At 38.1% G+C, this 27,739-nt stretch overlaps 2 protein-coding genes and 1 long non-coding RNA gene across 3 annotated transcripts in view; 1 reads left to right on the top strand and 2 right to left on the bottom strand.

Annotated features, from left to right (window-relative positions):
- Window positions 1-27,739, bottom strand: part of LOC106649144 (prominin-2-like) — a 46,693-nt gene that overhangs the window by 16,611 nt on the left and 2,343 nt on the right. Inside the window, exons 4-10 of the mRNA XM_023463142.1 lie at window positions 22,340-22,435; window positions 16,219-16,421; window positions 13,121-13,256; window positions 10,110-10,280; window positions 9,943-10,042; window positions 9,660-9,854; window positions 2,092-2,094 (exon numbers count right to left, since the gene is read on the bottom strand). Coding sequence (XP_023318910.1) covers window positions 2,092-2,094; window positions 9,660-9,854; window positions 9,943-10,042; window positions 10,110-10,280; window positions 13,121-13,256; window positions 16,219-16,421; window positions 22,340-22,435 — 904 coding nt within the window. The remainder of the gene's footprint in view (window positions 1-2,091; window positions 2,095-9,659; window positions 9,855-9,942; window positions 10,043-10,109; window positions 10,281-13,120; window positions 13,257-16,218; window positions 16,422-22,339; window positions 22,436-27,739) is intronic.
- LOC111694553 (zinc finger protein 429-like) lies at window positions 14,185-15,595 on the top strand. Its single transcript, XM_023463135.1, has 3 exons — window positions 14,185-14,265; window positions 14,336-14,450; window positions 14,526-15,595. Exons 1-3 carry the CDS (start codon window positions 14,240-14,242, stop codon window positions 15,198-15,200), a joined length of 816 nt encoding a protein of 271 aa, XP_023318903.1. The 5' UTR covers window positions 14,185-14,239; the 3' UTR covers window positions 15,201-15,595.
- On the bottom strand, window positions 18,292-19,678 carry LOC106649310. The gene is made up of 3 exons (XR_001339295.2): window positions 19,395-19,678; window positions 19,215-19,326; window positions 18,292-19,137 (listed from the first exon to the last, which is right to left on the bottom strand). It is a non-coding gene; the product is annotated as an uncharacterized LOC106649310 (long non-coding RNA).

The raw sequence follows: 27,739 nt of genomic DNA, 5'->3' as shown, positions 1-27,739 counted from the left end.
ACATTTCTAGAAAGCTGCATGTAGTTATTTTTTCATTAGACTGTAGGCTCCGCCCCAATGCTCAAAACGATTAGATGTATAGTCAGTAGTTCATGAGAGAAGTCAGTATTCATTACGACGCCGCAGTGGAAGCGGTGAAAGGAAGAAAATAATCTCTCATAGCTTCGCCTTCGTTTTTCACTCTTCTTGATCTTAGTGCAAGAACACAGTGCATGTACAAGTCACGACGCACGTTGCAGTGTAAGCAGCTAGGAAAATCACATTTACCGCAGCCACGTGATTAAATTTTAAGCCAGTGTGTTGTGTGCGAGTGCCTATAACATCATATTCGTTAATAGCAGTATCGCAAAGGAAATTAATTGCAACACAATAAGGATGGACAATTTAAGGTACTTACGAGACAATATCGATTGGGAGGTCCAAGCAGAGCGACATGAGTTGTTCGATGAATTTTATCGCTTGCTCAACGATTGGGACGATCGACTTTTTGCCCTTCAGAGAATTTTTCGGCCCGAACAACTAGAAATTCTTCTCTCGGATACTATAGATCGCTGGGATATAGACCAAGAAGAGAACCAGTCAGCACGATTCATCAGGTTCCTGGTCGAGACCGGCTACAAAGACAAGCCCAAAATCGATAAAGACGGCAAGTTGATGTTGCATCGTCGCACAGCACTGTTTTGTGCATTTTGCAAGGAAATTTATCCCTTCGGTCGTGAGCTCTTTAAAATTTACGATCGATTTGATATCAATTACATCGACGAGGAGTCCGGCTACACGCATTTCCACGTGGCCTGCGAGTGGGGCTGCATAGACGTCGTCGAGAAATTCCTCGAGTTCGGCCAGGATCCCAATATCCTCGACACAGAGACAGGCACTTCACCGCTACACGCGGCACTGATGTTCGATCACGTGGATCCAGAGATAGTCGAAATATTGCTGAGACACGGCGCTGATCCGAATGTGGCCAACAAGAAAGGACTCACAGCTGTGCACTTCATCAGCATGGGTCCCGAAGATAGCGACTTGATGCAGATGTTGATCGATCTCACCGACTACAAACATCAGCCGGTGCGTATCAACCTGCAAGATGAGAGCGGCTTGACAGCTCTGGAATATGCCGTGGCCCGCAACCTCAAAAATGTGACCGAAATACTGCTGAAAAATGGCGCAGAACCGAATTACATCGATGAGACTGGATCCACACCTCTACACAGGGTTTGCTTGGAAAACAACGACGTCGAATTGGCGAAGATGCTGCTCAAGTTCGGTGCGAGGATCGATGTCCAGAACCAAGACGGCTACACACCATTGCATCATGCTGTGTATAGAGGCAACAAGTCATTGGTCGAGTTCCTGCTAAGAAATGGCGCCGACCCGAATAAAGCCAAAAACGACGGATCTACTGCTCTGCACATAATTTGCGATAGCGAGTCTGATGATGCTGCTGCATTTTTGGAGACATTTTTCAAGATCTGTAAAGACACACGTCAAAAGTTACAATGCGAGGCTCAAGACAATAAGGGCCTAACACCCCTTCAATTTGCTGTGACTAATGCCAGACCCAATATGGTCGATGTACTCTTAAATCATGGGGCCGATCTGTCCTGCTTCGTTTTTCCTACTGCAAAACAATTCGATGATGTGAATTTATATCGAATATTCGATTGGGAGGATAAATTGAAAATAGCGTCGGGTCTGCTGATTATCGTGGAACGCCTAGAGAAGAGAGGATACGAGCTGGACCGAAGCGACGCCCTGAAAATCATGGAATTTTTAACCGAGAACGACCTGCTTGCATCGCCGAATGTCGAAGAATCTTGGTACGACGACGAAAAGTTCGAGATCGAGGCGAAGAAAATCATGTTCAATCCGAGTCTGTCGCTCTACGACCTTACCCGATTACAATACCAAGAGGCCTCGAAACAACTCACGTACGAGGACTACTTGGAGTTGTGGCGCTCGAAAAAATTGTGGGACCTCCCCTCGGAGTTCAGAGACGATTGTGCCAAGCATCTGCGCGAGAAATTTACGAGAAGATTTTTCCGTAGTTGGGCACTGTATCCTTTTTGGGAGAAAATCTTACACTACCGGCTGCCAATTCTCTGCTGTGATATGATTATGGAATGGTTAACGAACAAAGATCTATTCAATATTTGCTTAGCGGCTGCAAAGTAATGACAATGAGCAGATATGTTCAATATTTTTTATGTATAAAATTATTTAATGTTGTACATTTTTCATGTCTTTTAAATAAATGAATTTAAAAATGATTTTCGATATTTTTTAATGATAAGCACATACGATTATTTGAAGTAACGTATATAATTTTTTTTCATCCATGTCCCATACTACATATAATGTATACTGTCGTATGAATTAATCATATTATTATAGGTTTCGTAGTTGTTATCAGGCTTGAGTCCGAGCGTGAAACGCGCTCGAGCCTCGTCGAGCTAGTTTCGACATTATCGCTTAGTGCGATTCACACTCATCTCAATGTGACTCTCCAAAAATCCAGCCACAATTCAGTACTCGGTCTCTTTTTAAAAGAATTAAATGGTATAGTCGAGTAAAATACTATTCAATAAGTGTCACTTTTATTTCACAAAGTTTTTTTAAAATAAACAATGAAAATTCAAAACACGGGTTATTCATACTCGCGTCTACTCATAAAAGGATAGTACCCGTCAAATTTGGCTGAAGGCCTTCGAGGATTTGAAAAAAGACATGTTTAAGATGAAGCTGATGAACTAAGAAGGCTCGGTAAACAGAGTTTGAAAATTAAAAATAGGATGAGTTGGTGGAAATGTAGGAGCTGATGGCTCGTCGCTAAGGATGGCTAAGAACAAACTACAAAAGAAGAAGGAATGCAATTGCAGCGACGTCATTCATTAGTTTTTCTGGAAAACAGGATCGAAATTTTTCATTTTTTGTTCTCATCTCATTTCAAAATATCAAATATATTTAGGTCAACAAAAATAGTAGCAGTGACGGCTGAGGCATCGCCTTAAGAGTAAAAATAACAATTTTTCTGTACACATGTACAAAAATAAGCGAATTCTACATACTCGTTCTACGCTACGCCTTTACTTGACTAGTAGCAGCCACAGCCATTTTTCTATATAAACATCAAACTTCAAACTACGCTCATAACTTTTTGATAAGCTTGATCGAAAAACTAAACAGTACACAGTACAAAGAATAAGTTTTGTTGAACATAATCGCTAATTTTATTCACTCTATTAACATAAATATTTCACTATACAATCACTATAGATAAACATTCAACTTCAAATTATACATCACTTTTCAACAAACTCGACTAAAAAACTAAATTAAATTTATTACACTGAATGAAGCTCTGGTACATAATCTGACACATAATCTTCTGCTGAAGTATATCTCGGTAACTTGGTTGTATATCTTTTGAACTAATTTAAAATTTGCATTCTGAACAAAGTGTAAAAAAAAGGAAGAAAATTTTCCATCATACATTCAAATCGAAAGACAATTAATTAAAAAAAAATTAAGGTGTAAACAGATCATTAAGTTACTTCTAGAAATCATGTATCATTATTTGTAATAATATATCATAGAAAAAAATCATTCTCTATCTCTTGATTATTTTCGAAGATAAGTTATCAGATCGGTCTGTCGAAGTTCGTTATAATCGAGTTTCAATGTACATTATAACATCTGTTCTTGATTGAGCCTCTCCTATTTGTTTATCCTGAAATCATTCTTATACGCCGTTAGCACTTGCAGCCGTGGCGTATCTTTGGTTGGACAATTTAGAAAATTTATGCAAAATTAACAGGGGCAAGCAAATAAGCACGAGTGCCAAGATTACGATTCTAGCAAAGACCCTCGTCATTTCCAATAAAGATTCGAAAAAATCATTCATAGGGGGCAATTGGTACGAAATTATTAAGTACGCAAGTACGACGATCAAAAGCAGTCCGACCTGTTTCAATGGTAAAAAGCAATTTTTAGAATAATTTTGCAACATCAGAAAAAAAAATTCTTCTCTCGTTTATATCATTTACCACAAGTACGGATTCGCCGATCAATTTCAAAAAATCTTCAAGTCTGTTCCCGATCGTCGCCTCTCCGTCGTCGCGGGACACGGATGTCGGTAAGGGTTCGACTGCAGCTGTCGATGCGAGTGTCGTCGACGCGACCACAGTCGGCACGGGGATCGAATGGATGCCAGTTGCCTCCTCGTAAGTCGGCAACTGCACATCCGATCCGACCACATCGCTGTAACGTGGCGCTCGATCCCGATGAACTCTATGCTGCTGCTGCTGATCGATGATGCTACCACTGGCCATTTGAGGGTAGAGTCGTAACTTGATACGAAAAAGCGTGTACAACACACTACGGTCGCTTTCACTGCTTTCACTATTATTGGTGTCGCTGAAGCAGCGGCGGTAAGTCGTTTGATTGCCGTATACGCCATAAGTCGGTGGATAAGAAATTCAAAAAATCTAATTGTAGTGGGAGTTGATTCTTATACTTGTGTGGAGTTTAACGTCATGCATCGACTTATAAGTGTGCCATTTTGAGTCCTACAGTTGCGGCTCCCTATCGAGATAATGTTCACATGAAAAATATGGTAAAGAATATGCATGGATATGAAGAGGAGTGACAAAAACATCGCTATACCATGATTTTTAGTGCTTGTGGCCAAATACAATTGGAGCAGAATTAAAATGATCTGTTTTGAGATATAAAGCAATTGTTAGAATAATTTTGAAAAAAAATAAATAAATAATCATCGATCTCTCGTTAATTTTGTTTACCAATACAACCCCAAGTCCCCGAAGGATCCATTTATTCCGAACTGTGACTTCGCCCACGGGTGTCACGGGTCCGCCGACCGGGTGATAATCGACGTGACCGCCGTAATCGTCAAAATCGCCACAATCGATAGCGCAATCGCCACCGCAATCACCACCGTCCACCATTTGTGTATAGGCGAGAAAAAACTTGGGCCCTAGTTTACGAGCTGCGTGTCACTAATAAACTGGAAACTGCCTTTTGCTCGAGCTGCTTCTACCGCTGCTTTCGTTGCTTGACTGCCGTATATATACGTCATCGTTTGGTACTTGGTAGTAGCTAGACAACTTTGAAAATAGATGTAGTGGGAGTCAATTCCGTATGCACGCCTGCGAACCTTTGTACTTGACGGGTCGCGCGATCATTACCGGTCGGTGCCGCTTCGAGTCGCAGAGTCGCGAGCGAGAAAAGGGGGTAGCGAGTTTTATCTATTAATATATATGTGTGGGTACGAGAAATCATCGATTTCACCCTAGAGTGAGTTGTATTGTGTACATCGTCGAAAATCCAAAAATCAATGAGGGTATGAAGCAATGAAGATACTCGAGTCTATTCAATTATTTTTTTTTTTAGCATGATTTCGAGATTTTTTTACTAGAGATTTGGTGGAGATGAGTTTACGAAGTATAATATCCCACGTAAAAAAATCAATGTCAATGTTGGCAAACATGGGCCATATTTATGTGCTGCTCAGTGCCGCGTGTATACTACCGAGATAATGTACACATTGAGCGAATTCAGTATGCAAATCAGCTGAAGGAATTTAGAACGTCGTAATCTCTGCTGAACTTCTTAATTTTTGCATGTATAAGGAAGACTTTTTTTATATTAACCAAAAAGCTTGCTTTTTTTGTTAGCTTTCGAAGCGATTTGTTCCGTATAGTTTTAGGCCTCTAAAACATTTCGCATCCACCTATTTCATTGTAAAATTTAATGTCCTTTCAGAAACTGAGCTCAAAATTTTGATTTTTTGCGTAATAAAAAAGTTATAGCTACTTAAACAAAAAAAAAAAACGTAAAAATTTTGGCAAAAAATCAATTTCTCGATATTTTTAGCCATGTTATCGCTAAGGCATAACGATATAAACATGATCAGAGGTGACCATGATTATCAAAGTATCTCAGGGAATTTTTATAGAATTTTCAAAGCCATTTTTGAACCGTTGGGCATTAAAAATAGTATACAGACCTAAGCTACTAAATAAGCTCAATAGGCGTGTTTATCGGATAACTGTGCGAACCCTAAAATTTTTATTTTTCCGCGGTCTATGAGGGCAACAATAAACTATTACATTAGCTATGAGCCCATTTATAACGTGCAAATTAGCAAAACGTGAAACCCCTTTGTAAATATTATAATTAACGACGAAGTGAAAGTTAATTTTAGGAACCTAGTTTGTGTTTTCATTTGAGAAATATTTTATTTCAATTGCCTAATTTTTAATGTATTTCGTCTTTATATGTATGGATTTTCTGTTTTTTTTTGTCAGTACACAAAAAACGACAACGATTTCAAGTATATCTAATAAGATTAGTCTAAAACCGAAATTTTTTACACTATCTCTACAACGATGTTTTCCTGATAAACGTGGAGTTATAAAGTTTGGCACAACCGTACCAGTCTCTTCTTGACGTTTTTGTACTCATTGAAATTAGTCATAACTCGACATTTTGTACACTAGCTACTAGATCATGTTCGCCTGATAAGCATGGAACTGTAAAGTGTGCTGCAATGTCAACAATCTCTTCTTGGTGTTTTTACGTATACTCATTGAGATTGATCAAAACTTGAAATTTGATGAAATTCTTTTACAATGTTGCTTGCCTGATAAATGTGGAGTGTAAAACGATCCACATTCCGTTTGAGCTATTCATATAAACAATAAATTATTATTAACAACTTGATTATTATCTACCGTACTGCATATTTGTAATTATGGGGAAAAACGGTTCACTCATTATAAGCTACAAGCTTGTTCACCTGTTTTCTTAAAGATTGATATGTTCAGCGTTTTGATTGAAAAATAATCTGTGTTAATAATAAAGCAAACTATTACAAAAAAAGTATTATCAGCATGGGTATGACTGTAAAGTCTTTTAATTATGTAAAAAAAATAAGCTCGAATAAAAATATTCTAAAATTAATTCAAAATATTTCGAAAATCAACATTCCAGAAATTACTACCAGTATTCGTCTCTAGCCTCAAATTTTTCAGTAAGTTGACTTGATGGAGTGGTGGTTTCTGTGAATTTCATGGACTTTTTTGGTGTCAACTCAAATTTGATGAAGTCTCATGTTTAATTTTCACACTTATTGGGTATCTTTACAAACTTCGTGTACGGTTTTTCGGTGTCTGATGAAATTAGATTGAATTCCAAATTTTTTCTCGCACTGTTCACATTCAAAATCTTTACGACCTTCGTGGACTGTCCTTTGATGTTTGAGCAAATCTGATTTTTGTCCAAATTTTTGTTCGCAAATATCACATACATCATTTTTACGACTTTCATGGACTGTTCTTTGGTGAAGCAACAAAGCCGGATTTCGTGCAAATTTTCTCCCGCACAGTTCACATGTAAAATCTTTGCGATTTTCGTGAACTATTTTTTGGTGGGTGAGCAAATTACATTTTAATCCAAATTTCTGCTCGCATTTGTCGCATGCGAAATCTTTGCGACCTTCGTGAACTGTCTTTTGGTGTCTTGTTAATTTCCCTTTTTCTCCAAATTTCTTCTCGCACTTGTCGCATGCATAATCTTTGAGTCCTTCGTGTAACGTTTTTTGGTGGTTGAGTAAATGCTGTTTTTCTCCAAATTTCTTCTCGCACTGTTCACATTCAAAATCTTTACGACCTTCATGGACTGTCCTTTGATGTTTGAGCAAATCTGATTTTTGTTCAAATTTTTGCTTGCAAATGTCACACACGTAATCTTTGCAACCTTCATGGACTGTTCTTTGGTGAAGCAACAAAGCCGGATTTCGTGCAAATTTTCTCCCTCACAGTTCACATGTAAAATCTTTGCGATTTTCGTGAACTATTTTTTGGTGGGTGAGCAAATTACATTTTATTCCAAATTTCTGCTCGCATTTGTCGCATGCAAAATCTTTGCGGCCCTCATGAACTGTCTTTTGGTGACTTGTTAATGTCGCTTTCTCTCCAAATTTCTTCTGGCAATTATCACATGCGAAATCCTTCCGACCTCCATGTACGACCTTTTGGTGTCTGATCAAATTAGATTTCAATCCGAATTTTTTCTCACATTTGTCACATGCGTAATCTTTCAGACCCTTGTGGATTGTCTTTAGATAAGTGAGCAAAGACCATTTTTCTGTAAATTTCTTCTCGCACCTGTAGCATGCATAATCTTTGCGACGCTCGTGTTCTATCGTTTTGTGTCGAATCAATTTTAATTCACACTTGTCGTGAACTGTCTTTATGTGCAAGAGCAAACTTCGTCTATTTGCAAATCTCTTCGCGCACATTTCACATAAGTAATCTTTGAAAACTTCGTGAAATATTTTTTTGTGCTTGAGTAAAATTGATTTATTTTCAAATTTCCTCTCGCACTTGTTGCACGTAAAATTTTCGCGATCTTTATGTACTATTTTTTGGTGTGTCAACAAACTTGATTTTTTTACAAATTTTTTCTCGCACTGGTCGCATGCATAACCTTTGCAGTTTTTGTGTTCTGATATTTGGTGTCTACTCAAATGACTTCGAAACTCAAATTTAATTTCGCACTTGTTACATGCATAAATTTTTCGTTCTTTGCACGGAGAGAAGAAATATAGTAATAATTTCTTTAAATTTTGGAAAAATTACTATAGGTCTTAATAAAAGTGTGACATCTTTGACGTTCGGGTGAAAAGTTGCTATAAAATGTATAAAAATTATAAGAAATAAAATAAAAATTGAGAGAAATATAGTAAAAATTACAAAGGATTTTAGTAAAATTTTCCCTAACCTCAAAGATGTCACACTTTTATTAAGACCTATAGCAATTTTTACTATAAATTTTTCTCCGTGTGTGAATCTTATCTTGATGTGTTATCATGTTGGATTCTAGTATAAATGCCTCCTGGCAAATATCACAAACGTATTGTTTGTTGTCTGAAACAATTACAATTTTGTATTCACGTGAATTATTTTCCGAGGAAACTTCCTCGGATTCCTTCTCATTTTTATTCGTTTTAGTAGCTGAACTATACAACTGGTCTTCAATTTTGTGCTACAGAAATTGAATTAATAAAATCTTTCCGTATCGTGGCTTGTTTCATCGGGGAACACAACAATCAAACTAATTTGTTTTTACTATAAACTCGATTACTATGTCAAGAGACGATGCCAGAATTGTTTATGATCATATTGTTTTGTTTACAATTAAATTTGAGATTGTACGATATTTGAAACAGTTTGAAATTTTAACTTTGCGACGATTTCTTTGAGGAATTTCCGATTCTTATCATACTAACAAGGTGAATATTTTTGGGCGTCTTATAGTACATAATAATGAAGTCTCTTAAAGTCCGTCTGATCTTAAAAGCTTTGAAAAAAGTAAAGAAAATAACGAAGTTTTAAATACTATTTTAATGTTAAAAAGTACCATGTATTAGCCCAACTTCCCGAAAAATACTTTTACTTCAACTTTTTCATATCCTAAATACACTTCTTTAATCGATAAGCACTTTATCTCGATTAGTAATATTCATTCGCACACCACAATGAATGGGTATAATATGTCAATCGAAATACACGAGTTCCGCAGATTTGCCCACATAAAATGCAACGAGAAGGTATATTATAAAAAAAACTCACTCGAATAGGTCCTTGAGCGGCACGCCGACGCGACGGCCGAGCAGCGCTCTGGTCTCCAGTACGGCCTCGAGGGTCCTGTACTGCGGGTCCTCGAGCGGCCGACAGATCAGCATCTCCGCGTGGGCGGCTATCGTCAGGGCGCCGATCAGCACCAGCCACAGGCCGATCGACACGAAGATGCTCAGGAAGACGAACCTATACGTGCGTGTGTATATTATTATGCGCTGTCACTTTTTTACCCATCTAAAATATTTTATTTTATTATAATTATCAAATGACTTGCCACAAGAGGCTGGTTTTCACGCGATGCTCGCCGGAGCTGCATCGACAGCACAGCGCCCCCAGGAGAATGATCCAGATCAGCAGTACGCACATCGTCGTACCTGCAATGCAAGATCATCAAGCATTCACTGGATGGGTAAATAAGTTTTTTCTTTTTCATAAACTTACCGAAACCTACGAACCATCTGACGTACTCGAAGCTGTTGACGTAGGGCATCAGCCGATCGGCGAGTCGGCGCACGTTGTCGAGCTGATTGGAGACGTCGTGGCCGCCCGCCTCGATGCCGCGCGAGTCGTCCGACACCTTGGCCCTGGCCGTGTTCACCTCGCGTCTGATCACTGCGACACGTCAGAAGAAAAAAAAGAGTACGTACAAATAACCGAATAAATAGATAAATAAATGAAGCATGCGATTGTATACACACGTATAGATGCTCGTGCGTTAACGTGCCAGCCGTATAATGTATATCCAGATATGGATTTTGCATTAGTCGATCTGTCTTTTTATCAGGAAAAAGCGCGAGAGAGTGTAAAGTGCGCAAAGCCCGCGCGCGGGAGGATTTATGGTTCGCCAGCGTATATGTATAACGATAAGTTCTTCTACGTTCGCGGCGTGCTCGCTGGCGTGGCGTGAAAGATGTTTATGCTGAGAAAAGAGAGAGAGATAGAGAGGAAAAAAGGGGGTAGCGAGTTTTATCTATTAATATATATGTGTGGGTACGAGAAATCATCGATTTCGCCCTAGAGTGAGTTGTATTGTGTACATCGTCGAAAATCCAAAAATCTATGAGGGTATGAAGCAATGAAGATACTCGAGTCTATTCAATTATTTCTTTTTTTTTAGCATGATTTCGAGATTTTTTTACTAGAGATTTGGTGGAGATGAGTTTACGAAGTATAATATCCCACGTAAAAAAAAATCAATGTCAATGTTGGCAAACATGGGCCATATTTAATGCAAATTTGAGCCAGGTTTAGTGCATTAATTTTTTTACGCGAGATTAAATTCTAAAAAATGCCCATGACAGGCATTAGCAACTCACTCAATTGCCTGTCTGAAATAAACGAATCAAAGTTTTTTTCAAGTTTAAACGATAATCGAGTTTTTTTTTAATTATTTTCATTTTCAAAAATTAGGTGTGAGGTGTCGTACTTGTTTTGTCTATATGCAATAAATCTTATTTAATTTACCGTTAAATTTGAATTGGTAAAATTTATTCGTGGATATTATTTAGTGTATAACGTATACGAGCAAATCTCGTACTGATTCGATTGTCAATTAAAGTTTTCATCTATTAGAATGCGATGTCAACATTGCCTATTCATATCGCTCATATGAAGGCACACATTTCTCTATTTATATTTTGCTTAGGTATCTTTCATATACTTCTATGATTTGTAAAGAGAATTTTTGTATTTTAGGTCTTTGTTTTGTTCTGATCAAAAATCTGTTCTCTTGATTTATCTTAACAGCCGTAAGGCATATTTTATTCATCTTTTCTCTGTGTTCTATGTAAGATCACCGACTAAAAATGACTTTATAAGTTGTTCAATAAACTAAACAATTTTCTTGCAAGTTTCAATAAAATTCACCTAACCAGAGGAATAACCCTCAGAGTTAAAATATTTTCAATGTACTTAAAATTACTTAGAATTTCGTGAACGAATTTCACCCCTGGATAGACGCTACGTTCAAAATACTACTTCAGCGCTGCAAAAAAATAAACCAAAAGTATAAAAAAAAAGGAGCAAAGAAAAAAAGAGACTCATCCAGCTGCTCGAACGACTACGCGTCGACGACGGTACGTTGAAGGATTTCAGCGTCGGAAGGAGCAGCAACAGCTATAAGGAGCAAAGTCGCTCTCGAATTGCGAGTCAACAATGCTCGCCTGTCGTATCAATCACAGTGCGAGCGCGAACGCATTGTTAGCCCTCTACCTCTCTCTCTATCCCTACCGTGTATAAAAATTGTTCGTCTTTTTTTCACTTTAATTTATTTAGGTTTTTGTTGTTCTTTTTTTTTCGCGAAGTCACTCGAGTCAAGACGTTACGTCGTGTATACAAATATATATTACATCCTGGCTCACTGTTTCTTACCCTCATTATTTACTTTTACCTAATTTATTTATTCTTGTACACCTTTACTTACTACCCAATATATAAAAATATATAATATACAGTACTCTACGCAACGGAGTAAAATTAGCCATACACGCATAGATCCACCTTCACGCCTGGCAGAAGGTAGTTACTACGCGTGCAACAACGATATACATCCAATGCTTCGAACGTCGATATATATACGCCACACCGTGGCGCGCGTCAATCCACTCGTGTCAGACAACTGCTGCTTCGCAACTCGAGCTTATTCGCGTAGTACAGTGCGCGCGAAAAGAAGAAAAAAAAGGACTATCTTGCCGCACCTATATACAGCTCGCGGAAAGAAGAAGAGCGAATAAAATGAAATAAAATAAATGGAATAAAAATATTTTCCAATTTCAGTGCACGCTCGCGCTCGAATCTCTCGAAACAATCGGTAAACAAAAAAGTTGCTCGACTGCCGCCACCACCACCATGAAGCACGCAATACTGTGCAGTAGCAGCTTTGTGTATTATCCTTTTACAACTATACAACATTTTCAAAACTCTTCCCACTCGACGTACTACAATATCATATTATAGTAGTAGTAGTACAGAGGACATCGTAGCTACATAGTCGTATATACCAAAGCTCGAGCTTGCAAGCTGCGGTGGTGGTCGTCGCTAGCCGTCAGCTTGCAGCACGGAAACTTTTTAATTTTTTAAAACTCAATCGTGTATACATACGTACGTAGTACACGACGAGAGAGAGAGAGAACCTATCATTTCAACTTAGCTTTACACATCTCGCGTATACATACGTACGTACGTATGTATGTAGTTCTCGACTCGCGTGCGCGTCGTAATATCCGCTTGTATATAGCGACGAGCTGTTTTGCACAATTGCCCCGGGTTACGCGAACGCACAAATGACATTTTACCGAAAACGGACAGTTTTACTCGTTGATGCGAAAGTTTCGAGCTTCGTAACGCGACTTCGTGATATATTTTCAAGTACGCTCGTTCGATCTCAAGCGTAAATTTTATAACGTTAATTATATTTTATAATTATAATACAACGATGCGTGCGATGTACTTACGATTTCGTGCGTCGAGGGTGGTGCGCGCGACGTGATGCGGCACGTAGAGATACTCGCCGCGCGCCTGTCGTCCGGCCTCCGTCAGATTGTCGCGGCCCGTCGATCTCAGCCGCAGCAGACGGTCGTCCCTCGCCACCTGCGTCACATGTAACACATTACATTATTTACTATAGATGTTCAGATTTATACAGTGCACGAAAGTCAGCTGCAAAAGGATCTTGTGCGGGCCGGCCTAACGAGGCCACCACCCGCACGACTCTTCGCGATCATCGACTTTTCCTCCAATGGGGTGTAACGAACGAAAAGCGAAAAAAAGGGGGGAAGTAGAAATAAAGCTCGTAACGCGATTTTCCACTTTATAATATTATACGTGTGTATTCGCGAGATGCGAAAGAAAAGGCAGCAAATAGAGTGGGTATACCCCTTTGTGTGTATGGATAGGCGAAGCGTCCTCGCTTAATAGGATTATCGTATCAATGGCATTAGCAAAAATTTATATATATACGAGGCGCTCGACGCTTTCGAATGCATAAATAAGATTCGATGGTTTGCGAAATTCTCGATACCCGATATGCAATTACTGTTCGAAGAATTTTGTTCTATAAGAATCGCGAGTGAAAATTTTGTCACTTAACGGAAATTTCGTTTAGGTATTTTTTATGTCAAGCTTTTTTGGTGTTAAAAGTACAGGACGAAAATCGTATTTTCCGTAATCATTCGAGAGCTAAATAAAAATGTATCAAGGTTGGAAGAAAGTGTCGTTTAAATAATATGACTTTTAGTGATTGATAAACCACTAATGACCAAATTCTATTACTTTTTACTCGACAATCAACCTTGATTATTTCACGTCTACTTGAATTAATTACTCTTGTAGTATTTTTCGCGAAATCTCAAATCGATTATCGACACAACGTACAAGATCGACGGTGGAGGGGGAAAGTTTCGCCTTGTAGCTATAATACAGTCGCAGGATCAACTCGCTAATATATACGACTGATGCGTTCACTCACTAGTATCGAGCTGAATTCCAAGACGAGCAAGTGTTTACAAATCATACACGTAATAGCGGCACATGACCTCGAATTTTTATAGTGAATACTTTTAATCAAAGAACCGATGGATAACAAAAGTGATGTTGTTAGGTATACATTTTTTTGTGCTTGCCATGATATTCGTTTGAGCAATCGCTGTATCAAATTTGATTAATTTCAGGATCAAAGAAGAACCGAGTGATACTTCGCCAGATGCAGGCGACCGTTATAATTTCCATTCGGTGGACTCTTGTAAAGTCGAAAAAGTTGAAACATTCTCGTCTCATGAATTATCGGTGAGTTCAATCGTTTGAATTATGATAGATTCTGTTGCTTGAATATTGAAAACTAGCTCGTAATTCTTATTCCAGGCCGATAACACAAACGAGGCTGTGCCTAACGAGAGGTTAGATACAAATTTATCTATAGTGTTTGAGTGTAAAGATGTTAAACCTAAGCTGAAAGCTCAATCGACCATCGACTGCAAATCTGAGCATCAAAATTTTCAACCTACTGTGAAGGGAGAAGATATCGATTTGACCAATTGTGTGACTGAAAGAAGACTAATAATTTTGATAAAAAAAGGATATAATTATGATAATAATTGTCAATTCAGTGTTAACTCCAGTTTAAAACTTTTCAATCACGAAGGGAGAGGTTCACAGAGCAAACTCTTAGAATGCCAGAGTAAACTCAAAATGCCCATAAATTCTGATCATGATCGCGAAAAACCTTGTGAATGTGACGTTTGTCACAAATTATTTGGACGAAAAGGTACTCTCAAACGTCACACAAAGACAGTACATGATCGTAAAAAACCCTTTGAATGTGAGATTTGTCACAAATCATTTGGATACAAAAGTCACCTTAAAACCCACATAAGTTCAGTACATAACCGGAGCAAAACCTTTGAATGTGAGATTTGCCACAAAACATTTGGACTGAAACATCACCTCGGACAAAAGGGTCATCTTAAAACTCACATAAGTGTAGTACATAATCGTAGAGCTCCCTTCAAATGTGACATTTGTCACAAATCATTTTGACACAAAGGTGATCTCAATAAACATATAAAAGCAGTACATTATCGCAACCAACCCTTTGAATGTGACATTTGCCACAAAAAATTTGGACTGAAACATCATCTCAATAGACATGTAAATGCAGTTCATCATCGTAGCAAATCCTTCGAATGTGAGATTTGTCACAAATCATTTGGATACAACAATGTACTCAAAAACCACATATATTCAATACATGGTCGGAACACACCCTTCGAATGTGAGATTGGTCACCAATCATTTTCATCCAAGGCTTACGTCACTATTCACATTGATGCAATTCATAATCAAAGCAAATCCTATAAGTGTTAAGTTGTCCTGAACTATTTTCAAACTTAAGCAACCTCGATAAAAACATAAATTCAGTTCATCATCGCAGCAAACTTCGAGTGTGAGTCAAAGGATACCCCGAAAGTTCCTATAAATTTAGTTCACGATCGTAATAAATCTTGAAAAATTTGAGATTATTTTTCTGAAACGTTTACGCACAATAAATTTGTGTAAATCAAATTCATTTGTTCACTTGTTACTCGTAATGTTAAAAAATTTACGTCCCAGATATTTTTCATAAACTCATATATCAACAAATCTTGGACATCATTTTTTTAAACCATTCCAAATTCCTTAAATATTTTTCCTCGTTGTATTTGCCGATTTTTATTATTATTAGTTTAACATTTATCCAAAAATATACGATTTAAATGAGGTATTTGTTCTGGCAAAGACAAAAAGAAAGTAACCAAAAAGTAATTTCGGTAATATCAAACATGAAAGAATTAGTTGAATTTTTCGTTCCTGAAACTCAAAAATAGTTATATACAAAATACCTATTAAAATGATAGTTGTTCACGCATTTCCCGATGTTTCTAGAAACCTCACTGAATAACAATTAACATCGATTACGAGTCCATTATCGAATGGCAAGAATTAAAAAAAAAAAAAAATTATCCTAGTACATTACGTCATATCAATTTGAATAAAAAAAAAACATTTTTACACTCACCCTGTCGAGCCTGAGCGCCAGATGCAGTCCCGACGGATCGATGACGGCGCACAGCGATCTGTCCTCGTGCGAGCAGTCGCGGGTGGCTCGCTCGAGCTCGCGCCTCAGCTCGTCGGCCTCGCGGCCCAGCTCGGCGCCGAATTCGCGGGCTCGCTCAGCTCGCTGCAGCAGCGCCTCCGTCTGGTACGAAAGCTCGTGCGACGCTGCAAAAACAAGAAAAAAAAACAGAAAAAAACGTGGGTATGGTACACACACGCGTGCGGGAGTTATTACCAAGAAATGAAAACTGTTGCGCGCGAAAAGTTTCGATACCGTATATATACGCGTACACACGCAGCTGAATAAAATATTTATGATATAGATATCCGTGATAAATCTCAAGTTTACATCGAGTAACAGGTACGTATATATATAGCGACGGGCCGGGCAGTCGTAAACTCTGCAAGTTTTTTGTCCCTATATACGTAACGCTGCACAAGAGCAAAAAAGGGAAGAGGGAGTGGTGGAGGAGCGAGAGATAGAGCGTCGCGATGATCGGTATATCAGGCAAAAAAACTTTTTATATATAGATACTGCTGTTTGGGCAGTGCAGGAGGTAGGAGAAAATTTATTCGACGACGGCAGCGAGCCAATTTCGATATCACCGCGCACCCACACATGTACTCAGAGGAATCCACAGTATGCACGTGTACGCGTGTGTACTAATAAGCTTGCAAGGGAGCTTGCGAGAGAGAGAGAGAGAGAGAGAGAGCTTAAAGTTACACGTACGCTTGTCCCTTTATGGATAAAGGGGCAAGTTTCTCCCTGTACGATACGATCGTATAATAGAGAAAGTTTGATCGCGACGCACGATAAGCTGCGTACAATATAATAATAATTGCTCGAGCCACGATCAAAGATTCAAAGGAGATTATTTTGCACGAAAAAGATGAATCTATATATCTCACGGTCGAAAATCTTCCAACCCTTACGCACACGTACGCATTGGTACGAGGATCGGGTCCGCGAGGCATATGCGTACAATTCACATATATAATTAAACTAATTGCCGAGGCTTGTTCACCCTCTCTCTCGTTTGTGCTGCTGCTGCTGTGTACACACAGGGATCTATTAGAGTAAACAATGCAAGTTGGTGCGTTTGCTCGAGCGAGCAAACAAGCGGAACGGATGACGATGCACAGCAGCAGCAGCAGCAGCAGTTATAATAACCGAGAGTGAGAAAGAGAGAGATGCGCAGCAGCAACAGCAGAACAAAAGCATAGAAATATATTCTATACGGTAAGCGAATTGTAATCGCAACGCAACGAGTTATTATATACATGAAAGCAGCTGACTTATATCGTTATTAAGACACGGAGAAATTCCAAGTACGCGTGTTCTATGTATAAGCGTATAGTATTATGTTGGAGAGCGATTCTATGATGAATATTTCTGAAATTCGAGGATAAAATCCTGCGATTTAAGTTTTTGTTTGTCACTCGAAGCGTATAATGTGTTCATTGAGGGCCCGGAAGGATATAACAATATTGATGGATATATTATCGAGAATTATTTTTGTGTTCAATCCGACTATAAAATCATGATTTCCCGCGCATTTACTGTGTATTCAATGTTTTACCCATGCTTTCTCCTTTGGTATTTAGGGAACGAAAAACTGTGATTGAAATAAGATAATTTTTTGTGAATGTTCGACTACACTTGAAAAAAAATACCTTTGAAAAAATTACTTTGTTGCAAGTGATGTCAAAGAGATGTATTCAAATTAGAACCTATCGGTTCAGTTCTGATAGACATAGGATAAGTAGCTAAAAAAAACGTGCAGAATTTAATTCGAGCGAAACACGCTGAAAAATGATCGGTAATAGTGAATCCACATGAAATTAAGGAGTTCACCTTTTTTTAGCTTCATAATTATTGATATGCTTCGTATTTTTTCAAAACTGTATTGATTTTTATTTAAACTCAAACAGAATTTTTACATAATGAGATAACATATTAAGGTAAACGAAAATTTTTAATTTAGTCATTCGAATGTAAACATCAAATTATACACGTTCGTTAGTATGTTGTAGCACATGAGTGATGGACCGAATTAATGTGTCTTTTAAGATATTTCTTTGTAGAGAATTTCTTTTCGCATATATCGCATGGATGTTTGATACCATGCTGCATTGAATCGATGTGACAATTAAGGTAAACCATACTTTTGAATTTTTTCCCGCACATATCACATTTATAGGTGATTTTATTATGAATCGATTCGATGTGGATTTTCAGAGAAGACTTTTGTGAAAATGACTTTTCGCATAGATCGCATGCATGTGAGATTTTATTATGAATCGATTCGATGTGGAGTTTCAGAGAAGATTTATGTGAAAATGACTTTTCGCATACATCGCAAACATGTCTGATTTTGTTATGCACTGTATCGATGTGGGTTTGGAGACTGTCCTTTCGTGTAAATGTCTTTTGACATATATCGCATTCATGTGCGATTTTATTATGAACCGTATCGATGTGTTTTTTGAGAATATCTTTTCGTTTTAATATCTTGCCGCATACTGGACACGCGTGGCTTGTACCAATGTGCATTTTAAGGTTATGGTCGTTGTTGAGCTTTTTTATTTTTTCATTTCGTTCGACTAGTTCACCGTCGAAATTCGAATTCAATTCTTCTGCGACATCTCCAATAATTTCTTGTTTCACTTCTTCCGTGGTTTCCATTTTAATAATGTTTTTAGTTTTGTAACAATAAACGCTATCTGTTACATTACATAAGCTACTTGAAGAATAATCGTCCATTTTTTGCACTGATAATAAATTCACATAGGGCTTGACGTCCTCACATTCGACGACAATTTCCACTTCGTCAGTAAGTTCACTTGTATGATTTAATTCAAATTTTTGCAGGGTACTGGTCTGCCATGAAATAAAATTCAATGTCAGAGTTTTCATAGAAAAACAAATAAAAGTTGCATATAATTATCAAATCTTACTGAATTTTCTCCCGGAAATGGTAAGAGTTGGATGTTTTTAAGATCGGGTTTCTAGTCGATCATTTCGCTATAATTTTCAATAAGCCCCGCATCGTTAGACTCCTCCTTCACCCTGAAAATAACCTCAATTAGGTCAAGTATTATTTTTTTTAAATTTCATTCTCAAAAAATGAAGATTACCTCATGGTACTGTTAAACAAACCACTGGATTCCATCCTTTTGACTTAAAATCACGTTAACAATTAATCTCACTGATTTCACACAAGCTAACCTTACTCGAAGAGACTGGGGCGGCCAAGGAAAACTGTGACTGGTGCCTAGCTCACGATATGTTGAAAAACTATGACTAAGCGAAGAGCACCAATTTATGTTCGATCAGTTGAAAAAATAACTCGTTCCAAGCGCCACACCGATGGGTCACTAACACTTATAATCAACGCACGATGCGAAGAACGTGTGGAGCTGTGCTCGCTCTTATGTTTACATCATGCGTCGTATGAGTGTATGACCTTGCCCGGCACACGTTTAGTTTAGGTGTTCATACCATGTAGGACACAGAGTCAGTCAATCATAAGCTCGTACTCCTCGCATAGACACAGTTTTTCAAATTATTACGAGCACAACGCAGCAGTCTTCGCTAGTTTTTTGTATAAAGTTAGCTTGTGAAATCATCGCAGGTGAGGTTAATTGTCAGTGGAATTCCAAGCGACAAAGATGGAATCGAGTGATATATTTAATTGTGCTGTCAGGTAATTTTAAATCGAGGATGAATTTATAATAATATTTTAACTAAATACTTGACCTAATTGAGGTTATTGCAGGTTGAAAGAGGAGTCTCTTGCGCCTCTTACTGAAAATCATGATGACCAGAAGTCTGATCTAAGAAGTGTTCAATTTTCGGAATTTCCAGGAGGGAATTCAGTAAGTCTTCATAATTTATGTAAACCATATTACAGTTGTTTTTTTTTTAATGAAAATTTTTCCTACATATTTTATTTTAAAACAGATCCATACACTTCGAAAATGTGATATTAAACTTGAAGACGAAGTGGAAATAGTCGTCGAATGTGAAGATTTCAAGCCCAGCTTGGATTCATTGGTAGTCGAGAAAATTGAGAATTATTCTTCAAGTCACTTGAAGAATGTAAATAGCGATAAGACTCAAAACGTCATAAAAAAAGAACCCGTGGCGGATGTGAAACAGGAGTTTTCTAGTGACGTTGCTGAAAGATTGAGTTTGAATCTCGACTGTGAACTTGTCGAACGAAATAAAATAAGAAAAAAATTAAACAACGATCGCAACCTCAAAATGCACATTGGTACAAGCCACGCGTGTCCAGTATGCGGCAAGATATTAAAACGAAAAGATATTCTCAAAAAACACATCCATACGGTGCACAATGACATCAAACTTACATGTGATAAATGCGGAAAATCCTCAAATCAAAGAAGTAATCTCATAAGACACATTGAAACAGTACACAATAATATCAAACATGCATGTGATAAATGCGGAAAGTCATTTACACAAAAGTTCAATCTGAAAATCCACATCGATTCAGTGCATAAAAGAATTGCTCATGCATGTGATACGTGTCAGAGGAAATTCCCAACGAAGGTTAATCTCAAATTCCATATCGATAAGGTTCATAATAAAATCGCACATGAATGCGATACATGTGGAAAAATATCCTCAACTAAGGGTCATCTCAAAGTTCACATTGAATCAGTACATAATGGTATCAAACATGCATGTGATAAGTGTGGAAAGTTATTTTCACGAAAATCTTATCTCAAAATCCACATCGCTTCAGTGCATGAAGGTATAAGACATTCTTGTAATTTATGTGAAAAAAAATTCTTAACGAAGTATCGTCTCAAAATCCACATCGATGCAGTGCATAATGGTGTCGAACATACATGTATTTTATGTGGAAAGAAATTCGCACACAAAAATAGTCTCAAAAATCATATCGATTCGGTTCATAATAAAATTGCATATCCATGCGATATATGCGGAAAAAATTACTCCATGGAGGGTAAACTCAAGATCCACATAGATTCAATGCATAAAGGGTTAGCTCAATCGTGCAAAACACGCAGAAAGAAGTTCGCAACAAAGGGTAAAATGAAATTCCACATCGAATCAGCGCATTAAGGTATCATTCATCCATGTGATACACGCAGAAAGAAATTCACACGAAAGACTTTCGATGTATGTGAAAAAATTTTCACATTGAAAAGTAGTTTAAAAAAACATGTCGATGCATTCCATAGTGGTATCGCTCGCGTATGCGAGACACGCGAATAAACACTTTCACCAGAGAGTAGTCTCATATTCCACATTAATTCGAAGTATATTAGTGTCACATTTGCACGAGATATTTGAGGGAAAATGTTTGCATCTAAACGCATCACTTACGCATTAAAACTCAATTCAAATATTTGAAAGACCAATTGAAAGATGTTTATTCATAAATATCATGTCTTAATGTGTAAAAACAATGTTGAATATTTCAGAAAATAAATAAATTTTGAGACAAAGTTAAGCCCATATTATTATTGCCCATGCACACCTCAAGAAACCCGAGAAGATTTTTTTTTTTTGTTTTTTCAATGTCTCAAAGTCAACAAGAGAGCCAGAGCGACAAAATTTTCATTGTTCCCGCGTTTTCTCGTGTTTTCGGGACCTCAATTAACAATTATCAAAATATTCACTATTCGCGCCAAGTAACAAAATCTCCCATCACGACTTTAGTCTCGAATTTTAAGGCCCCTTTTTCATAGAATCGCTCATATACTTGTTATACCTATAAGTTATATACGTTGTTCGCAGCTTGTATATCATCATCAATCTACGACTAGGGCAAAATTTTTTGGCTCTAGTCGAACTCGCGCCGTATACACTAAATAAAACATCATCTCCGTATAGAACTTTGGTTGCGGTCGAAGAGTAAAAAAAAAGTATTTAATTTATGAACCAGCCAAAGCAACTCTCGTTTCTCGCAACTGTCGAATCTCTATATATATTAGAAATTTTATACTACGAAACTTCCAGGCGCGATCGTGTTATGATTTAAAGGAGCCACAGCGTAGGATATATATATTTTAGTACTAGAGCTTACAATTCGCCACATCCATCAGCGATTCCAGTGCCACGTCGAGGCCGGTCTCGGCCGCGAGCTGCTCCTGCACCGGCTTGCCAAGTAGCTCCTCGACGTCTGCAAACAGAGAGAAGAGAGAGAGAGATGATTTATTCATTATACAGAAAACTTCTTTTTGTGCTTTTTTGCTCGCGTCTTTGGCAAACATGTACAGATAATACATACGTATACACACGATCGCTCATTAAATTCACCCGCTCGTAAAATACAGTACACACATTGTTCATGTATGTGTGTGTTTGTGTGCGAAAGCTACTGTGCACGCGCATTATATGGATTGACCTAATAACCCATAAAAAGCTCGCGACGCTGTCTTTCTCTCTCGAGCTTTACGCTCTTTCTTTTTGTCTGTATTATCCGACGTTTATATAAAATCGCGCGCGCAAAATAATTTTTCACTCGCGCTTAATCGCAAGCACACTGCAAGCTCCGAGCGATGGATTTTTCGCCTGTACACACGAATCCGGATCGCAAATTGCCGATTGTATTTCGATCATCGCAGGGGGGAAATTGTGTCATCGTCCGATCGCGTCTCTCTCCCTCGTCACCCCTGCGGTTTTCCATGTAGCGCGTTGGTATACACACATATACGCACAGACACACAGACACACGTGCGAATGATTGATTCCAGTCGCGCTGATCGAATTTCATCGTTAGATAACCGCGGGGTTTGTTGTGTATATAGTACATCGTGTATAGGCGAGTGTCGATTACTATATATACGCCTACAACAACAACAACGACATATCGTGCAAAATACAAAAGAAAAAAGTGGAAGGTCTAAAACGCCGAGATTATTCGAGCCCAACGAGCTGGCGCGAGAGCGACTGCATCAAGGCCTTATACAAGCGACGAATGTGTGTGTGTGTGTGAGTTTAATCGTGCGAAGGTGTCCGATTTTTCGCGCGCCGACCTTGAACTAGAAGTGCCTGCAGAAGAGCTTCCATGCGCGCACAAGACGACGGCGCGGAGAGATGACCGAGGCGCCCGAACGAGATTACTTGCGTTTCCGATGGCACAGCAGGTATATATTTCACATTTCGTCTATATGATACTCTCGATTTTTCACGCGTGCATATATAATAAGCAGGCAAGGTTATATAGCTCGAGCTTCGCGTCTTCTCGAATTTAATTCGAGGTAATTTTTTTGTTTTTTTTTTTCTCGTTTAGGATAATATACAGTTGAGTAAGAGACCGGGGAAAAGAAAAATAATCGCGTCGGGCTCGAGTGTACGATAATAAAGCGTATACGTATAACGCGTGTTTTTCTTTTGCTCGCTCGCGGAGATCACCGGGGGTCGTTAATGCTCCGTTAAGCAGTTTTTCGTTGAAAAAACATTTTTACCCGGTGCTCGTGACGCGAGCAGCCGTGGATTATAATGAATTTTCGTCGTCGCTGTCGTCGCGAAGAGAGCTGCGAGAACACGAGACAAAAAGGCGCAGTCGTCGGAAATATAGCGTAGAAACGTGGTTCAACAGACACACACACACACACACACACTATGTGCACAGTCGAATGTAGGTTTTTCTTTGCGCATCGCTGCCGTATACGTCGACGATATACTCGTGTATATATTTATATAATCTAATTAGAATCAATAGAAATGCAGCACCGTTTCATCGCTCGTACATCGTGTATGAGTTATTTATGTGTGTGTATGTGTTCACACGTGCACCACAGCTCTACATCGATTGTGTATCAGTGTGGATATGTGTGTGCTGCAAGGGAGTGACTGTACCACCGATGAGTTGATCGAGCCCGTACAAACATCCCTTATCTGAATAGCGGATGAGTCTGTTCAAATAACGCTATGACGCGGGGGCAGCAAATTTTGGAATGAATATCAAAATTTTCATTGTTCACATCTATAAGGATCTATTTACTCGATTTCTTTTGCGTGGATTTGATGTTGTATGTCGACAGTTTTTTGGAGAGTACTTAGTTTTATAGGCCAAAAAATCCCTGGAAGGAATTGTCGCCAGGTTAAAATTAAAAATTTTTTTGAGTGTTGTATATGAACAATGTATAAACAGTTAAATCGGTACCTAAATTGTAAACAATATAATCATAAACGATTTTGACATAGTCCCTCAAGAATTGATTATATTTATAGTAAAATCTTATTAGTTTGAATGTTGTCTTTCACGACTGAGCAAGTCATAATACCTAACGATAAATTGTACTTATTAAATTTCCGTAACACCAAATAGACTGATTCGTCATTTATTTTAGACACCAAAATGAACAAAAATAAAAAGAAATCTGAGGAATTTATTTCGGAAAATAATTTAAGGGAACAGGACATTGTTGTTTCAGACGACAAGAAATACGTATGTGACATTTCTCAGGAGGCTTTTAAACTTGAATCAAGCATGATAACACACCGAGACACAATTCACAAAGAACGAAAAATTTATGCATGTAACAAGTGCGAAAAGAAATTTGATTTTCGAAGTCATTTGAGTAGACACCAAATATCAGTTCACAAAGGCTGCAACGATTTTGCATGTAACGAGTGCGAGAAGAAATTTGTGAAAAAATCGAGTTTATTTACGCATCAAAAATTGGTACACAAAAATCGCGATGATTTCACATGTAACAAGTGCGAGAAGAAATTTGAAAAAAAATCAACTTTACTCAAGCACAATAAGATATTCCACGACATTTTTAAAGATTATTTATGTGAAAGGTGCGCGAAGAGATTCGGAAATAAACGAAGTTTGCTCGTGCACATAAAAACAGTTCATGAGGGTTGCAAAGATTTTAAAGTCTTCAAAGATAACGTATGTGATAGATGCGAAAAAAAATTTGTGAGTAGACGGAATTTACTCGACCATCAAAAGTCTGTACACGAAAGGCGCAAAGATTACACATGCGACACGTGCGAAAAAAAATTCGGATATAAATTTACTTTGCTCTTCCACCAAAGGGCAATACACGAAAGTCGCAAAAATTACGTGTGCGACAAATGCGAGAAGAAATTTGGGAGTAAATCAGGTCTGTTGAGACACCACAGGACAGTACATGAAAGTCGTAAAGATTTCGCATGCGACCATTGCGATAAGAAATTTGGACAAAAATCGTATTTGAATATTCACCAAAAGACAGTCCATGAGGGTCGAAAAGATTTCTCGTGTAACAAGTGTGAGAAAAAATTCGGACAAAAAAGAGTTTTGTTCCTACATCAAGTGAGAGTCCATGAGGGTCGAAAAGATTTCTCCTGTAACAAGTGTGAGAAGAAATTTGCACGAAAATCAGATATGTCTTCGCACCGTAGGAGAGTACACGAAGATCGCAAGGATTTCGCATGCAATAAGTGCGAGAGGAAATGTGGAGATAAATCAGATTTGTTGAAGCACCAAAGGACAGTCCACGAACGTCGCAGAGATTATGCATGCGACAAATGCGAGAAGAAATTTGGGGAACGAGGCAATTTGGTAAAACACCAAAAAATAGTCCACCAAGGTCGCAAAGATTATCCATGTGACAAGTGCGAGAAGAAATTTGGTGTAAAATCAAAATTGATTAGGCACCAAAGGACAGTTCACGAAGGTCGCAAAGATTACGCATGCGAAAAGTGCGGACAAAAATTTGGACAGAAATGGATTATGATTCGTCACAAGATAGTTCATGAACCTCGTAAAGATTACGCATGTGACAAGTGCGAGAAGATATTCGAACAAAAAGTGCAACTGCACAAACACCAAAACACAGTTCACAAAGGTTATAATGATCACGTATTCGATCAGGGGGAGGAGAAATGATGATTGATAATTGTAAATATGGTACAGATACTCGTTCATATGTTTTACAAAAATTCCAATAAAAATCGTACTAAAATAATTGTGTATTACCGGAATCTCGGTCATTCAACAGTAGCTTTCGGGTGTTTTTAGATTTTACGTACTATTTATTACTGTTCTATGTTTATTTTTTGGCTACAGGATTCGTGTAGCTCTTCGTACAAAGATCACTCGAAAGTTATTTTTTTACTTCTTGTTTGAAAGTGTGAATAGGGCGAGAATTTAGTTGGCTACCAGATTTTTGATAATCCTTACGTAATAATATCACGACCCTGAATCAGTCAAACACGCGTTAGTGAACGATTTAGATAAATTTGTTGACAGGTAGATTATTTTAGCTACGAGAAAAGTGATTGGCAATAACAATATTTCCTACTTCCAAAAAGCAACGTAGAAACCATTTAATAATTTAATTTGAACACAATAATGATTTTTAAATTTTTTCAAAATTCACAAAAGTCTTCATAATTGTTTTTGAATTGCTTGAGGGTCTGTTTTGGTACATTTCACTAGGACGCCTACATTAAATTGATCTTTATAAATTTTTAAACCAATATCCAAAAAATGTATGACTATTTTTAACAATCACTTCATACTTTTTTCACTGGATCTACCTTAATTTCAGCCCTAACAGAAATGCTCAATAGCAAAAATTACTCGATGATCGAAAAATTACCATTTCCAATGATTTAAAATACATCACCACTCACCGGCTCGCTTTTGGCCACTTTTCTATTCCAATGATGTTAAAAAATATCGTGCGCATTTCAAATAACCCTAGACGATCATGCCGCTAGATGGCGAGCTATCTATGTATGTGTAAATCTGCAAGTGAAAAAGTGAAAATAGTTGTATAAGTTAAGCACGATTTTTTTTTACCAAAGTCACGTCGTGTTTTTTGTGGTTATAATGTGTATAAGGTTAAAAGTTATTCACAAAATGTTAACCATTTCTACCAAGGCTAACAATTAAAGAAAAGAGAAATGAAATATTGGTATAACACTACCCTCCTTTCAGGCACCCCGTTGCACCTACATGCTATTTCACGCTTTTTTGCGAAATAAGCAAAAACCACACACACACACACCTACACTGCACTACATACATACGGCGTTATAACTTAGCTCCGCAAGAAACGGCTAAAGTTCAGAGTCGAGTCGCGCTGCTGTATATATGTACGTTCACGTGTGCGGCGCGCAATTTGGCTTCCCTCTCGCCTACCCTCTGCGCTCGAAGGCGGGTACACCGTATGCACGTATAAATATATAGGTGGTGTGTACGTATGTACCTGGGTGCCGCGCGCGCGATATCGTCCAAAACTTTCGGGGTGGCAGGCGAAAACTTGTCGGACAAAAAAGGAGTGGTGGTGGTGGTATAAGACAAAAGCTCGCTTTTCGCGCAGGATATGATTGTGTCTTTGCGAAACCACAAGGAGAAGAAAAAAAAAACTAGATTCGTGTTTCTGTCAATTGCCGTCGTTAGCCGCGCGCGAAGCCCGAGCAAGTCTTCCTCTACTACTACTTCTTTCCTCTTCTTCTTCTTCTTCCGCAAAGAACT

Source organism: Trichogramma pretiosum, unplaced genomic scaffold (genome assembly GCF_000599845.2).
Source record: "Trichogramma pretiosum strain Unisexual culture from Peru unplaced genomic scaffold, Tpre_2.0 scaffold98, whole genome shotgun sequence".
NCBI classification, from domain to species: domain Eukaryota; kingdom Metazoa; phylum Arthropoda; class Insecta; order Hymenoptera; family Trichogrammatidae; genus Trichogramma; species Trichogramma pretiosum.
The sequence above is the reverse complement of the archived record's forward strand: the minus strand, read 5'-3'. Positions and strand labels throughout refer to the sequence as shown.

Coding starts and splice junctions, on each gene's coding strand:
- LOC111694553 (XM_023463135.1), top strand. CDS start 14,240: ATGGATAACAAAAGTGATGTTGTTAG. Junction 14,266..14,335: donor AACAAAAGTGATGTTGTTAG/GTATACATTTTT, acceptor GATTAATTTCAG/GATCAAAGAAGAACCGAGTG. Junction 14,451..14,525: donor TCTCGTCTCATGAATTATCG/GTGAGTTCAATC, acceptor TTCTTATTCCAG/GCCGATAACACAAACGAGGC.